Source organism: Aythya marila (assembly GCF_965140915.1).
Source record: "Aythya marila genome assembly, chromosome: 1".
NCBI classification, from domain to species: domain Eukaryota; kingdom Metazoa; phylum Chordata; class Aves; order Anseriformes; family Anatidae; genus Aythya; species Aythya marila.
The window spans coordinates 114840213-114855750 of record NC_139042.1 but is presented as its reverse complement, the minus strand read 5'-3'; the positions used below and the strand labels follow the sequence as shown (position 1 = coordinate 114855750).

General features: G+C 35.8%; 1 protein-coding gene across 1 annotated transcript; it reads left to right on the top strand.

The window, feature by feature from the left end:
• Positions 1-802: 802 nt before the first annotated feature.
• TRAT1 (T cell receptor associated transmembrane adaptor 1) lies at positions 803-13792 on the top strand. Its single transcript, XM_082784538.1, has 6 exons — positions 803-1025; positions 5559-5672; positions 7293-7329; positions 9224-9285; positions 9828-9886; positions 11103-13792. The coding sequence occupies exons 2-6, from the start codon at positions 5567-5569 to the stop codon at positions 11361-11363; spliced, it is 525 nt and encodes a 174-aa protein (XP_082640664.1). The 5' UTR covers positions 803-1025; positions 5559-5566; the 3' UTR covers positions 11364-13792.
• The last annotated feature ends 1746 nt before the right edge of the window (positions 13793-15538 follow it).

Genomic DNA, 15538 nt, shown 5'->3' with positions numbered 1-15538 from the left:
TGTGTATTCCAAAAAGACAAACAGTCATGTAATTCACCTCTTTTTCTTAACCAACGCTTCCCACTTCTACATTATGCGTAATTGGAGATAAAACCATTTGCTCTGAAAACAAAGAAAAAAGCACACAAACCCTCAAAAGTTAAAAGAAAGCCTCTTCAACAGTGATCTACATGCATGCTTCCTCTGGAAGAAGCTATGGCAATTCTGAGAATAAAATGTCTTTTCTAGCCAAACACAGGCATGTTTTGCTAAATTAAAAGAAAAAAAAAGACAAAACACACACAGTAAGACACACGCTGATTTACCCTATTTTTTCCACAACTGTTTTGAGTTGTAAGCCCAGATTCACAGACTTTAAAGAACAGAGGGAGCATATTATGATATCTTAACCTGACCTTCCAAATCTGGCAATGGTGTAATATCTGTATCATGCCTCTGTGTCGTCTTACTGACTAAACTGTAGGCTCTCTCAGCGATGGACTTCCAGACTTGGTTTAGAAACCTCAAGAAGGAAAGAGTCAAATAGCACTCCTATGTAAAACATTTCTGTAATGGAGTTTAACAGGCATCCAAAATACTTTTGTTAAAAACAAAAAAAAAACAAACAAAAAAACCAACATAGCACAAATAGGAAGCCTTACAGTATGGGTCTCATATGAATATTACCATAGTAGGTTTGTATCATATAAAATTGAACTAATAGTCCTGGACATGCTTTTCTGTGGCAAGACAAGTGGTTATTGTATGCAAGTGCACATATGAATATTTTATTCCCTCTCAGAGGCGTACACTCAAGGAGACCGTCAGTTTGCTAGTAAAGTTGTAAAAGCCTGAACCACATTTCCTGTCTGTAAGAATGCAGGGGAAGAAAAAACGAGAGACTTTTAAGACTGATGGCAACTCTGGAGATAGATTTATGCTGTCAGATCTGAAATAAAAGCACATCCAAGGTCTGCCAACATAACATAACTTGATTTCCTGTAGGATAAAGAGGTGGGGAGTATTCCTAAGAACAGCAAAACGAGGTGAGTCTTTTCTTTTAAGTATTATAAATTTTGAAAAAAAAAAAAAGAAACAGTAGAAGTGTACTTTGGTTGATTACCAGTCCTTCAAGAAGGTTGCCCTTTGTGCTGAAGTCAAATTATTAATAATAAACATAATGATGAGGATGAGTCACCATCAACAGCTTAAACCTTCATTAATCTTCAGCTAAGTAGGCAAAAGCACTAAGGTTTGTTAATCAAGACTAAGCATTGACATCAATTTTATTCTGAAAATATTTACTGAGCTAGGGACTTCTTATTTTATAGTGTGCTTCTTTCCTTCTGAAATATGAAGTTGATATCTTACAAAGGAATTAGTTATGTATTACTTAATTACATCTTAACAAATCCTTTCCAGAGAATTTATCCTGTCTTAAAAGTTCACACAGGTGGAAGCATTATTAATTTAACATTCATCAGTCTCTTAATGGGTTTCTTTTGGGTAGGGGTCATTGGTACAGAATAATATTTACCTCACCATTTAACAGGAGAGGGAAAAAATAATTTTGTTTAATCTTTGTCAAATTTACAGACAGAAACAATGAGAAAAACTGTTTTGTGCTCCAACTTATCTTCTAAAATTTGGTAACGATCAAAGTAATTAATCTGCTTACATGAATAATGAGTTGATATAATAGATGGCAAGACAGGTCTTGCTAGATAGGTATCTATAATCTCCACCTCTTGTTCCTTTTCTGTAGGAAAGTATAATAGAAGGATGATATACTCCTGTTACTCTTAGTGACAGATTCTCTGAATAAAATACATTAGAACAGGAAGGAACAGAGCTTAATACTTCTACCATTTACACACATGTTACTAGGAGAAAACAAATCTCTTTCTAGCCCCAAATTGTTGAATCTGGCCCATTCCACCAAAAGGTAAGTACATGATTAGGAGAGGATGATTATGTTAATTCCTTCAAGTTGCAGTAATTGCAGAATTCATCCAAGAAAGGCTAGGGTGTTTTAATTTTGACTGTTGTTTTTTGTCTTTTATCCCCACCGTAATTACAGTAGAATGGACTCTGCAAACCTATGAAAAAGTCAACAAATGTTTATTTAGTCCTGTGTCCTGTATTTTTTGGTGCAGAAAGTCATCAAGAGATTTAAAAGGGAGAAAAAGCACAAATAACTATGTATTTGGAAATAGTTTTGTTTCCCTGTATTTTGTTGTGTGAATTTACTAAAAAGAGTTGGGTAACACCATCCCTACTGTCAGAAAAGTAGAAATAAATAAATAATCCAGGCAGAGTAAATAATTACCTGAGGCAGATACTCTGCTTGGATGGACATCCAAGTTTGATGCCGTTTCCAAACTAGAATGAAAGAACAGCAGAATAAGAATGTACCAATAATACTAGAGAGATTCTGGTATTAGGTATGTGAAATACTGGCATCTTTGTAATGATTAACTGTAGTACCGCCTCTCAAGTACCACCTCCCAAATGATTAAATGTAGTACCCACCTACCAAGTTCTCCTGAATTAAAACTAGAATTGTTGTCCTCATGAAACCTTTGGCTATACGATGAACTCTTTTCTTTCACAGTGGAGCACATCGCTTTAAGAACAGCTTCAGTATGAGCAAGTTACTATTGCTCTTAGGCTTAGACTATTACAGAAAACTCTGATAGAAATTAGGCTTATCCTATTAGAATAGTAGTGTACTGTCCCTAGGGGCCTATTTTTTCCCCAGGACATTTTTCTGAAAGATATAACTTTTTATTTTTATTTTTAAATCAGTTTGAAGGTAGTTGGGTGGAAACGTTCTGAAAACTCTTCTAAGGGTTCTTAAAAATAAATATATAATTTCAAAACGGTAAATCTAGTTTTGCTACATTTGATAATAGATGATTTAGAATTAAAATTAGAGAATGGAATAAAACTATTTCAGAACACTCTAAACTATAATTAAACTTCTCTTGCTGTCTATCTCTGTCTCCATCCGCACTTGCCTTACCTTTTTTTTGCCAGTTAGCTGTCACAGATTGCATCTGCTATCATAATGTAAAGAGAGAGCAGCATAGTTACCTGAGGAGACAAACTGCTCTTCAAACAAGTATTAGCTTTCCTTCTACCACTGCAGTTGTCAAAGTAGTAAATATTTAAATAATGCAATTATAAATGTAAATAGCTAGCATATTGGCAACAAATAAAAGGGTAGCAAAAGAACAGCTGAGGGAAAGTTGGGAGTTGTATATCTTTAAATCTGAGATATAAAAACAAAATCTCTTATATTTTGTACTTGAAAATTAAGATTAACTTGAAACTGACGTTAGAAAACCATAGACCAAACACAGAGGCACTCCTGTGTGTCTGATCAAGGCCTTTACTATGGTTTTATGGGGTAACTGAAGATTGATTTTATTTCTGAAATATAAGTAGGGTTGTCTGAAAAACAAGTAGCTCATATTGCAAAGGTAAGAGAAAAAAAAATAAAAAAAGACATTTACGTCACATACATGTTCATGTATGTATATAGGTTAAGTCACATATATTCTACTGAAATACAACAGATGTTTAAATCGGCATTTTGGGAAATCAACTTTAAAATAAATTAAATAATGATAAATTAAACTGTTGTTTCCTATCTTTCCCCAAACCTATGCAAGTTTCCAAAGTAAGTATAAGAAAGACCTGTAGTTTGTAAGATTTAAAACATTGGTATGTTTAATTAGAAATAAAAGTTGCTTTGCTAGAGTATTTCAGAAGTTCTAGAGAAGTGGAATTGCCCAAATACTGTAGATTTTAAACTTAAAACTGAAAAGGAAAAAACCTTTTTTTTTTTTTTCCAACATCAACTATTTTCCAGTCAGTGATTCAAATATAACTCAGAAGTTGAAATATGAAAAAAAAGCTTTTCCACAAAAATTTGGTTACCTCTTCCACGTCAATTAAGAATTCTCCTTTTTCTCTAGAAACACCAAGGGAAAATAGAAATCCTGAAACAGACAAATAAATGATAGCCTTCAATACCTAGAAAAAGGTACACACTCAGATCCAAGCTGTATATTTGTTATCTACTCCCTGTTTTTATTCCAATGAATCACAGGGTTTTTGTACACGTGTCCTTCTCTCAGGCTACAATACTGGTTTTGCTCGCTGAACAAAATACAGTCTTAGGAAAAGCAGTAATAAATGAACATAAGAAAAATGGAAGGCAATCACTTCACAAGAGATAGAACATAAGAAGAAGGAAGGATGATTATTGAGTTAAACTACATTGAGACTTAAAATTTCCTGTCTTTGGCATAGACTTCTTATAGTTTTGGGCAGGCTGCATAGGATGCAATTTTTTTCTAGTGACTCATTATAGAGTAACCCGGTTCCAAACACTGGTTACTCATGATGTTATTACATATTCTCAGGGTGAGATCTCCCTTTTTCTTAATTCCTCCTCTGGAAAATTATATATAGTTATCTCATGGTGTTTTCTCTCTTGTAATGAATATCTCGATCATGTATCTCATTGCAAAAAAGTGCCTTTCAACATGAAAAGTGTAATTGCAGTAAAGGAGAGCCCTCAAATAACTTTTCTAGAACTAAACTAGGAGAAAAAAAAGGAATGGGAATGGGATATTTAGTTTGAAAGAATGGAATAAATGCCCACTGGAAGGACTATGTGGAATAAACAGTTACAAAGCTGTCAGGAATTCACAGGTTATTTGTTCTGCTTTGTTCCTTTAAAAAAGAGAGAGAAGGTAAGTGCTTCATAGTGCTTCAAGAGAGGAAGGAAAAGTGCTACAGAAGTCTACGTGACACAGTTTCTTACTAACAAGGATTATCTTATCTTGCTTAATCATCATAACATCTGTGGATTGGAATTAAACAAAACTAAAAGAGATTTTCAACTTTCAACTCTTTATGTAATCAGGGAACAAAAACCAGAAGGGGCAATTTTGAAGGTGAGCTGATGTCAGTGAGCCAAGGAACAAAGCTTTGTCTTCTCAATAGGATTAAATGCATTGTTGCCCCTGTAACATGTGAATGTATAGTGATGCATTCCTTTACTCAGCTTTCCTTTAAAAAGTAAACAAAACATTAAGCCCCTGAAGGAATTCAGCTATGTCAAAGCCAAATAGGAATATTATGGACCTGATTGAATCTCACTCTGCCAGTGTCATCTAACCTCTGCTCTGCTCCAGCTACTTTTTTTTTTTAATTTATTTGTTTTAAAGGCAATTAGAAAAACACTTTCAAAGCTATTCATTTCCTTTTTTTTTTTTTTTTTTTTTTTTAAAGCAATTTGTGATTTTTACTCCATTTTACAGGCAAACTAGTACCCCAGCCTTTGGCTGATTTGCTATGAAACCACAGCTCTGTTAACAGTTTATGGATGTTTTTTTCTTGTTATTTTGCATTTGGTTTTGATATTAATTATATAGCTCATAAAGCAATGGCTGCCACAGAATAAACAACAAAAGGCTTGAATTACAGAAAGCAAAAATCAACCAAACACAAAGAATACAGTGTAATTTTTAGACAATACATAATATAAAATGATTTTCCTTCAGTTACAGAAATGGAATGCCACCCTTCTGTCTGGGGAGTTTTGGCCTTTCTGAGTCTGGCTCTGATTGTTTCATTGATACTGAATATTTCACACTATATGAAAAAGAAGCAAGAAAGTAAGTAATGTTGTCTCTGTAAGGAAAGGAATTTGACTGTTTAAAAGCACCTTGAGAGAAACCCATCATTTCTGGGAGATGTCAAGCCAAAAGATTTATTCTTTTGAGTCTTAAAGTTCTTCTTTGACAAGAATGATTCTAGCTGTCAGGATGTAACTTTTAAAATTTTTAGGAGAATCAGGTAAGATTACAGAGTGATTATTACCTGCTCAACCGACTGCTAAAAACCACTATGCAAACTTGTCCTCTGATGATAAATCAACAGAAAATATACAGGGTGAAAAAATTATTTCTGCTTAATGTTTTATTTGTATAGTGTATTTTTAAAGTCATTAATTCATATATTTTCTTTTAAGGAGTACATTTCATGTAACTTATTTATCAACTGTACTTTAAATTAAAAATGATTTTAAGTAGCTGTACTAACACAAAATACATCTGAGAAAGTTTTATCCTCCCTAAATTTCTGAATGTTTATTTGAATGTTGGATTTCATAATTAGATTAATATTGATATTAAGATTTAATATTAATATTTCATAATTAATCAGTTTAATCAGTTTACTTTCAAAACAAACCAACTTGCTTTTCATCATGGGATTCTATCTCTTAAACCAAAGCATCACTGACAATAATGAACTCATTTATTTTTGTTAGAGGATGACTACACTCATACTCTGTTTTTAGTTAAAATTAAAAAAAAAAAAAAGTTAATGTGATCGACTATGACAGTACAACCAATCTTCTGCATATAATTCTATAATCAGTTGTACAATCCTACTGCAACCCTTCAGGAAAACCTGTCTTTACAGGGGAAAATTGTACTTTGTGCTGTATGAATATGAATGGGCAGGCAAACACTTATATCGAACTACTTTGAACACTTACATGCATATGTAATCCACATAAGCAGAAGGCTCATGTTTATAAATTGTAATCACCAATAAGAGAATTGGTATGACTACAGGCTATTAGGAGAGGTGCTGGAGTGTTCTGGGAGGGGAAGGAGAGTGTCACTTCTTTGTTTTGTCTTGATTTTTAGTGTTATTAGGTAGATATGATGAAAAATCACAGTCATTTACAAAACTAACCTTGAGCAAGGTTGCAGTCAGATTGGCTGACGCTATAGTGTTCTGGTATCAAAGCCTTACCATGGTAAATTCTGGAGTCCTGGAGCACGAGATAGAAAGTCAGGCATTCCTGAGTTATTAATCAAGCTCTAGCAATAAATCTCTTAGTGGCTATTGCCTCTCTGCTTCAGTTTCTTCATCTGTGGATCACAGGATCTCTCTCTTTCAGAGACAGAAGCAACTAGTAAAAAAAAACTAATGAACCCTTCATCTTCTGATATAAACATGATGCACCTCCCTAGGCATAGAAAAAGATATGTTAGAAGTAGGAGGAGGAGGAAACAAGAAATGAATCCCATGTGTTATAGTACATTTTTGGGAGAAGGGATTATATATAATAAACATATATGTTGCTTAAAAAAATAGAGCCTGGAAGACCTACTTCTGTACAGTGAAATCAAAAGTGTGTCAGTTAGGACAATTATCTGAAGCACTCTTAAATAACATATTTCATTCATTCTTTTTTTTTTTTTTTGTTAAAATTTTTCTAGCTAAAATGTATAAAGACTATGAAGACAACAGTCCAAGGTAAGTTGGATAAAAAATTTCTTTCTGAGAAGGGCAAAATAAGCAATAAATTATGACAGATGGCTTTAGACGGAAGACATGGGGGAAATCCATTATCTCACATGGCCTGCCTGGCACTACTGGAGAGCAGGAGAGTTACGGGAAAAAAAAAAGTTCTGTGAAGGGGGGAGGGAAATAATTTCACACAGGAGGGATGTACTCCAGTCATTTACTCAACAATAAATAACTGCATGCTGATATGATTATTTTATGTATTGAAGTAAATGCAAAACATTGAGTCAAAACACTATCACTCCAATTCAATGAATCTACTATAATTAAAGAGAACTCAGAAAATATAGAGAAATTACAGTCTGATATTTAATACTTGGGGAACAGTAACTTGTGTGTATTTACTTTTCATAACCTCCTTTTGCACATTGCATTCAAAAGCCCTAAATCAGTCTGTTTGCGTCGGTTCCAGATGCTGGACAGCTCCTGATCTCTCCCCATTTTATTCCATATCAAAGAAATTACTTTAGAAAACAGAGATAGAAGGCACCTCAACACAAATATAAGATGCCTTTGAAACAAAAATACAAAAGCTGTTGTCCTTCTCCCCAAACCAATCCACAATGACGTGCTTACTTGAAATTGGGAAGTCCCTCTGTTCATTACTGTCTGTTCAGCTGATTATACCACTGGAAAAAACAGTCTAAGATTGCATCACTACATCCTCTTTACAAGTCACAGTATAGGGATGCAATGGGAACAGGATCACACTGTGCTTCACTCTAATGATTCTTGTTTTTACAAACATGCTTAAAAACATTTTCAAGAAACACCAGGTAATGGAATACAGAATACCATTAAATAGCCAAAGCTGAACTTTGTTCTGGTCTTGTCTAGGTGCATTGACATAAGAATTTTAGTTCAATCAGGAGTGCACTTTTTTAAGAACATCCTCCCCAAAAGCACCATTTAGTTCCTTAGTTTGTATTGCAAAGTGGCCTTGGAGGATGTGAATAGGGTTCCCTTCAGATGGAACCCAACTAAGAGCCACGCTCCAGGATTGTACCTCATACTCTAATTGTTAATTGGATTTCAGTGAATCAAACCAGGCTTGAGCTAAATAGAATTTATCCCTCCTTCCCAACCACATGCAGGTTTATCTACTCCTTAGCAACAATTGTTTGACTCTAAAGTTGCACTCCTGTTGTGCCACACTACTATACTGGGCCTCTTTGACCTTCACCTGCTTCCCCCAGACTTGTCAAATTTAGCTTGCAAAGTAGAGGTTCAGACGGATTAAGCAACCTCTGCACATGAAGTTATCATCTGAAAGGGAGCACATTTCTGTAGGTTAAAGAACTTTAGCTTGAGGATGAAGGCGTGTAACTCAACAGTGAATGAATTTTATTTTGGTCTTTATCACAGCAGTCTCTATAAATATGAGTAGCAGAATTAGAAAAGTTTGACGTAGTTCTCAAATGATTATATGGTATGTGAGCCAATAAAGCAAGAGATTGGTTACATTTACCCATGAAGTCCTTTTTGGGCCACTTCTCACAGTTATCTCACTGTTACTAAGAGATCATTAATATTTTTAGAACTCCATCAACCAGTAGCTTAGTAGTCTTGAGACTGCCTTTATACTTACTTAAGTTACAGGAAAGAAGAGTTCTATCCTTGGCTAGATAATAAATTTCTCTTCAGAATATTGACAGTGCCTCTTCTTCCCCTTCTGCAAATACAGTGTTATTACCTCCCATCGCCCCAGATATTCTTCGTGTTGTTTTTTAGGTCATATACAATCTTTTACTGTAGATTTGTGTAAAATGTTCGAACTAGAATAGCGGGGTCTTAAATAAAGCTTATTATGTGATTTTAAAATATCTTTCCATTCCCATTCTAGCTATGATGACCATTACACAGAAGATGACCCAGTTTACGGCAATCTCAGTCAAGAAATTTTAGGTAAGCCTCACGTTAAAAACGTGTCTATTTGGTGGTTATAAGAAATGTGAAATTGAAAGCAAAATGACCAACACATTCTGTGTTTCTCAGAAAACCTGAGAATCCTTTCCTCTTTTAATTGCTGTACTGATATCTACTTGGGGTAGAACAGCAAACCAAAATACTGCACTGTTTATAAGACCAGGTCATCTACTGAATAGATCACCTCTACTGCCAAACACTTTGGTATGTGAAGTTACCCTCATATGTTCTAGCAGTCTAAAATGATGTCCCTTTAGTGAATAAATAGAAGCTTACTATCCACATGAATAGAACATTATTTTCCATTTTAGAGTATCTGTGCCTGAATTTCTAAGCTACTCTGTAAGCAGAGTAAGAGACTTGTATGTCACTTCAAAACAAGATAAGCTTCTATCAAAGTAAATTGGTGGGGGTAAAGGGGTGGGGTTATTTCTGTCAGGGGGATTTGTTAATTGGATTTTTTAATCCTCAGTAGGATGTCTTTAATAACTAAAACATTTTTCTACTTTGGTAAATTACAGAGGAATGTTGTTATGAGCAGATGAAGTCCCAGCCTCAAATGCCAGTTAACCAGCTACAGGTATCTTCATTTTTAAATTTGGATATCTGAATGAGGGTAACAAGGTCTGTTTCAGACTTTTTGTGGTAATCCCATGACAATAAGTAACTCAAATTCTTACACTGCTCATCATAAAAGTTACCATGCTTGAGTGTTTCAGTTCATCAGGAAATTTAAGCACTGACTTGACACTTAGTTCAGTCTAGGCCATTAGTAAAGGAAGCAGGAGAATTATGGACTGCTCATTTCTATCCATATGGCATAATAAAGCTCAGTCACAGGAATGTAGATCAGGCTCAATTAAGCATGCATCTTCTGCCATGGTTTATATGAAGAATTGTATTTGTTTTGGACATCAACCAAATGAAAACATAAACTGCATCACATGATAATCGTGAGTTTGACTGACTTACTCCTGCCCAGCACAAAAATCTGTCTTAACAAATGAAAGACAACTGATTTTCTATTGATTTTTATCTTGTTGTTACTTGGATACCTAAAAGCATACAAGCTTCTATTGAAATTTGTCTGTAATTGAAGCATTCCTAGTATCAATTTTTGAATTGATTTCCAGGTATTTCATAAGGAGTTATTTCCAGCCTCTCTCTCTCTCAGGATGCTTCCAGGGGGAAGACACATCCTTTCTTATCTAAAGATCTGTTAACATAAACTTCACAGAAACAGAATCATCTATGAAAATTCCAATGCCAAAAGCACTTAACAATTTGACTTGAAAAACATATAGAAAGTAGCAGTGGATACACACATACACACAACATACATTTTGCACTGGAAATCAGATGAGGTATAGAACAAAGAATCGCCCAGCTTTTGTTTTCCACACAAAGCCTGCAAAAACTGTTGTCGCAAACAGTGGCATTCTAACAGATCAAATGGGGGAAGAAAAACAGATCCAACAATGCCTTGCATCCCAAAGAACTTGGGCTGATTATATAAGCTATTCTTATTCCCATAGAGGGAAAAATACCTTAATTATTTTTTTTCCTTACTGCCATTATTTCAAGAACATGAGTCATTTACCATTAGGTTCTTGTTGGTCTGTTTTCTGTGCTGCCATAGCTTAATCATCTGTACTTTCAATTAGTTCATTTACAGCTAGTTTGTGTAAGCTTCAGCCCCAACCACAATAACAATACAGACGTACTGGAAGCCTTAGACATAATTCTAAATCAAGCATGACTACGGAATGTTAAATGCAAAGTGAATTTCCTTCTAGGTGGAGCCTGACCATCAGATGTGTTATGCCTCACTTGATCACAGTGTCAAGGGAAAACGCAGAAAACCAAGGAGAAAAAAAGACCCTTCAGTAGAGGATGAAGAAAGATCATCCAAACCCACCATTATCACTTCAAAAGTTAGCATTTACCTCAACAGTGATCAGCTGGCTGCTGAAAACACAGTCAACATAGAAGCCATTCATGATGATCCCATAAGACTAATGGGTTTGATTCATACAACAGATGGAGAGAACATTTGAAGTAGCTTCATGAACCAAATATGCAATCACAAAGTGAGATCTGCTTTGGTTGTTCTGGAGGAAAGGTGAACAATTAAAGATTGTATCCTGTCAAACTAACATACCAAATATAGGTGTAAAACAGGTAAGTGAAATGTTCCAAATTGTCTTCCAAGCAAATCCACGGACTAAGCAAGAACTAACTATAGGTCCAGACTGCCACTTTAAAGGGCCTGTCCTCCTGAAGAAGTTTTGAAAGGGAATTGTAGGAGCAGGATTCACATGGTATTCAAGTCAAAATTAAACCTTCGTTTAAAACAACCATCAACCTTCAAACAGTAACAAAAGACCTACTCATTTGTGTGTAAGAACTCCTGCACAGTACGACTGTTCTTCTGTATAGGTTTTCACAATACTTTTGAAAAGAAATGGTGTTTTGCACAAGTACACTTAAGGATTTAGTTGTTTTCCCAGTTAAACACTGATCTGCTATTCAACATTGTGTACTTCCCCACTGTCAGCAGCCTACGGTATTAAAAGAATATACTTAAAGCTAATTGCAGAATAATTTAACAACTTTTTTTAAGTAGTACCTGTACATCTAGGCAGATTTAAAAGAAACTCATATATCTTCAGTTTCCTTCTGTGAACAATATCAACATACATATCAAATCTTCATTCCTCTACTAACAGTATTTTATTCATCTATATTCAAGAATAAGATATTGACAAATGATCTGTACCAATAAATCTCCTGTAGAGGATTTTTTCCTTCTAAAATTATATTTGATATTTAAATTCCTACAAGGTTTTACAGTGCATTTATCTTTTTTTTTTTTTTTTTTTAATAGGAAGTTTTTTATTTCCTAAGTTATTTACATACTGGTTGCACTCATAAGATAGCAAGAACTTATAGTAAGGATTTCTTTTTGTAGCACATTCTGGGAGCCATTAAATAGTAGTAGCAGAAAACAAGACATGCTGATGTACCATGCCTACCTCTAGATGTCAGAAAGTTCTGCCTTCTCAAAAAAAAAAAATATTAGTGTCTTTAAAATCTATGCAGAGCACAGTGCTGAGGAACTTGAAATGCTCAAGGACATTCAGAAGCCTGACAGCATCTCAGGTCCTGAAGGAGACAGCAGCTTTGAAAGCAGTTAGAAAAAACAAACAACTTATAGTACAAAGAGCCAAGACCTCTGGAAAAAGCAGAAGTGGCTGCCTCTGTCAAGAGATGCAACAAATTTATGAAGAAAAACAAATGTAAAAGTTGTTTGACAGCCTGGCCCACATTTAGTTTAGCTTAGTTAACAGATCTCTCTCACATGCCTTAACTTCTATGCTAGACCAAGAAGAATGACCCAACCCCTGCAGACCAAGCTGCTCAGTGTCTTGTACTAGCATGGAGTTTTATGTGCAGAGATCAAATCAATATGTTTGACCACTAGATCCCAGAAACAAGGCAGACTCAGTAGCATTAAACTGATTGTTATCATGGCCATTGACCGATTAACATTGGAGAAACAGGAATAAATATTTGTGAAGAATCAATTAAAAACACGCACACCACCACTGTAATGGAGCATCATATTAAATGATGATGCTAACTGAAATCCCAAGGAGGGGAAAAAAACACAACAAAAGTCAAATCCAAAATCCAAAGCTAAACAGCAAGATTATAGAGCACAAAGTACTACCTTAATTTGATCAGGTTGTAAAGAGCACATTGTTTTTTAGCAGGAGCAAAGGAAGAATAAACAAGCTATTTACAAGCTCTTGCATAGCTTCATATATCAAAATAGTTTGACTAACATTAATGATACATAAAATATTTCAATTTAACTGACACCAATCAGATGCAATACTCAGCCCTGTGAAGCAATTAGAAGTGAAAGCTTTCTTAAACAGCCTTCTTAACAAGCTTTCTTAAACAGTATATGAGGAGAGTCCCATGGAGCTTATTGTCATTGTTTTTCCAACACATATACAAAAAAAGGGATGCTATTATTTTCAGTTAATACAATTTGTGTAAACTTTGTTCAAGAGTTGCTATTTCCCAATTTTCTCTCACTGTTTTCACTCTTGATTACATGTATGCCTTCACTCTCAAAATTCCAAGATCAAAGAACTTCTGAGACTGATGATTAGAAAAAATATCAATAGAAATGAAGCATACACTTCTCATTGAGTATACACATAACAATAAGCCCACTGCATAATGTTTTTGGTACATTTAGTTTCCTCTGTATACTTAGCTTTCATTGTTCAGTCCAGCTATTTATTTACTAAAATATTCATCTGCTGCTTTTCCCTACAACTTTGTTTCCTAAAAGAACGGAGTTCTTTTGTAAATATCCTCCTTCAATATACACTTTCTTTCCGATTTAATCACTGTTATCAATAAATTATTCATTGCTGCTCTCACAGCATCAACTTCAGGATCATCTTTTGTCAGGCTTATCAATCCAAGGCATTACTAATGCTGCTACATAGAATCATAGAATCATAGAATCATAGAATATCCTGAGTTGGAAGGGACCCTTAAGGATCTTCAAGTCCAACTCTTGACACCGCACAGGTCTACCCAAAAGTTCAGACCATGTGCCTAAGCGCACAGTCCAATCTCTTCTTAAATTCAGACAGGCTCGGTGCAGTGACCACTTCCCTGGGGAGCCTGTTCCAGTGTGCAACCACCCTCTCTGTGAAGAACCCCCTCCTCATGTCAAGCCTAAATTTCCCCTGCCTCAGCTTAACCCCGTTCCCGCGGGTCCTGTCACTGGTGTTAATGGAGAAAAGGTCTCCTGCCTCTCGACACCCCCTTACAAGGAAGTTGTAGACTGTGATGAGGTCTCCCCTCAGCCTCCTCTTCTCCAGGCTGAACAGGCCCAGTGACCTCAGCCATTCCTCGTACATCTTCCCCTCCAGGCCTTTCACCATCTTCGTAGCCCTCCTCTGGACACTTTCCAACAGTTTCATGTCCTTTTTATACTGTGGAGCCCAGAACTGCACACAGTACTCGAGGTGAGGCCGCACCAGCGCAGAGTAGAGCGGGACAATCACCTCCCTTGACCTACTAGCGATGCCGTGCTTGATGCACCCCAGGACACGGTTGGCCCTCCTGGCTGCCAGGGCACACTGCTGGCTCATATTCAACTTGCTGTCTACCACGACCCCCAGATCCCTCTCTTCTAGGCTGCTCTCCAGCGTCTCATCGCCCAGTCTGTACATGCAGCCAGGGTTTCCCCATCCCAGTTGCAGGACCCGGCACTTGCTCTTATTGAACTTCATGCGGTTGGTGATCGCCCACCTCTCCAACCTGTCCAGATCCCTCTGTAAGGCCTTTACGCCCTCATTTGAGTCCACAACTCCTCCAAGTTTGGTGATGTCCAGATTCAGTTTTATTCCCCCAGATCTCTACCTTCTGTTTGCTTAAATAAGGCACTAACCCTCCTCCTCCCCCCGCCTTTTTTTTTTTTTTTGCGTGGATTGTTTTTAATTGATTTTTAAATGAAAGAGCATGTTCAATATTGCTTCATCTTCAAGCCATTGACAAAGACTTATGTAAGCTACCATGCGTTTCTTAAATTCATTCTGTATAGTTTCTTTAAATCCATTCTGTATAAAGAGTTTCAGAAGTAATTAAAGCAAAATCAGAAAAGGAGATCCTAGGTCTTGTTTTGTACTATCTCAGTAACTTAACCTGTTTTTATAGCATTCTTCACAAATATTTTGAAGCAGACAGATGCAGTTTGAAGCTGTCATTATAACAGTAAGCTTAGCATTTGACTCAATTATCAGTTTGGTGGAAATGTGAAAAAATAAGCCTAATAGGAATACGGTGGCAGAAGGAGAAGACTGCTTGGAATTCAAGAATAGATATCAAAACAGAGTATCAAGTAGCACCATTAAATTTTCAGAGGTCTAGAACAGGTATCCTTCAGCAGTCATGACAGACCCTTGGTGATATCACACTTTTAAGAATCAGAAGACAAACAAGTGGATGTTTTCAAATTCCAAAAATAGTTGTGTAACTTTCTCCCATTCCTTGCTACTGCTGGAATCAAAAAAGTTGCACCGGGATGAGCTTATCTTCCAACACCAGGAGTTTTTCCAAGAACTACCTCTTAAAATTCTAAGCCATTTCCATAGATGGAATGAATTATTGCTAAGTTCTTTAAATAAACTTTTTTTCCTAC

Excerpts from the sequence above, each read along its gene's own strand:
- TRAT1 (XM_082784538.1), top strand. The coding sequence starts at position 5,567 with ATGGAATGCCACCCTTCTGTCTGGGGAGTTTTGGCCTTTCTGAGTCTG. Across the intron at positions 7,330-9,223 it reads TATGAAGACAACAGTCCAAG|CTATGATGACCATTACACAG; the intron begins GTAAGTTGGATA and ends TTCCCATTCTAG. Across the intron at positions 9,887-11,102 it reads TGCCAGTTAACCAGCTACAG|GTGGAGCCTGACCATCAGAT; the intron begins GTATCTTCATTT and ends ATTTCCTTCTAG.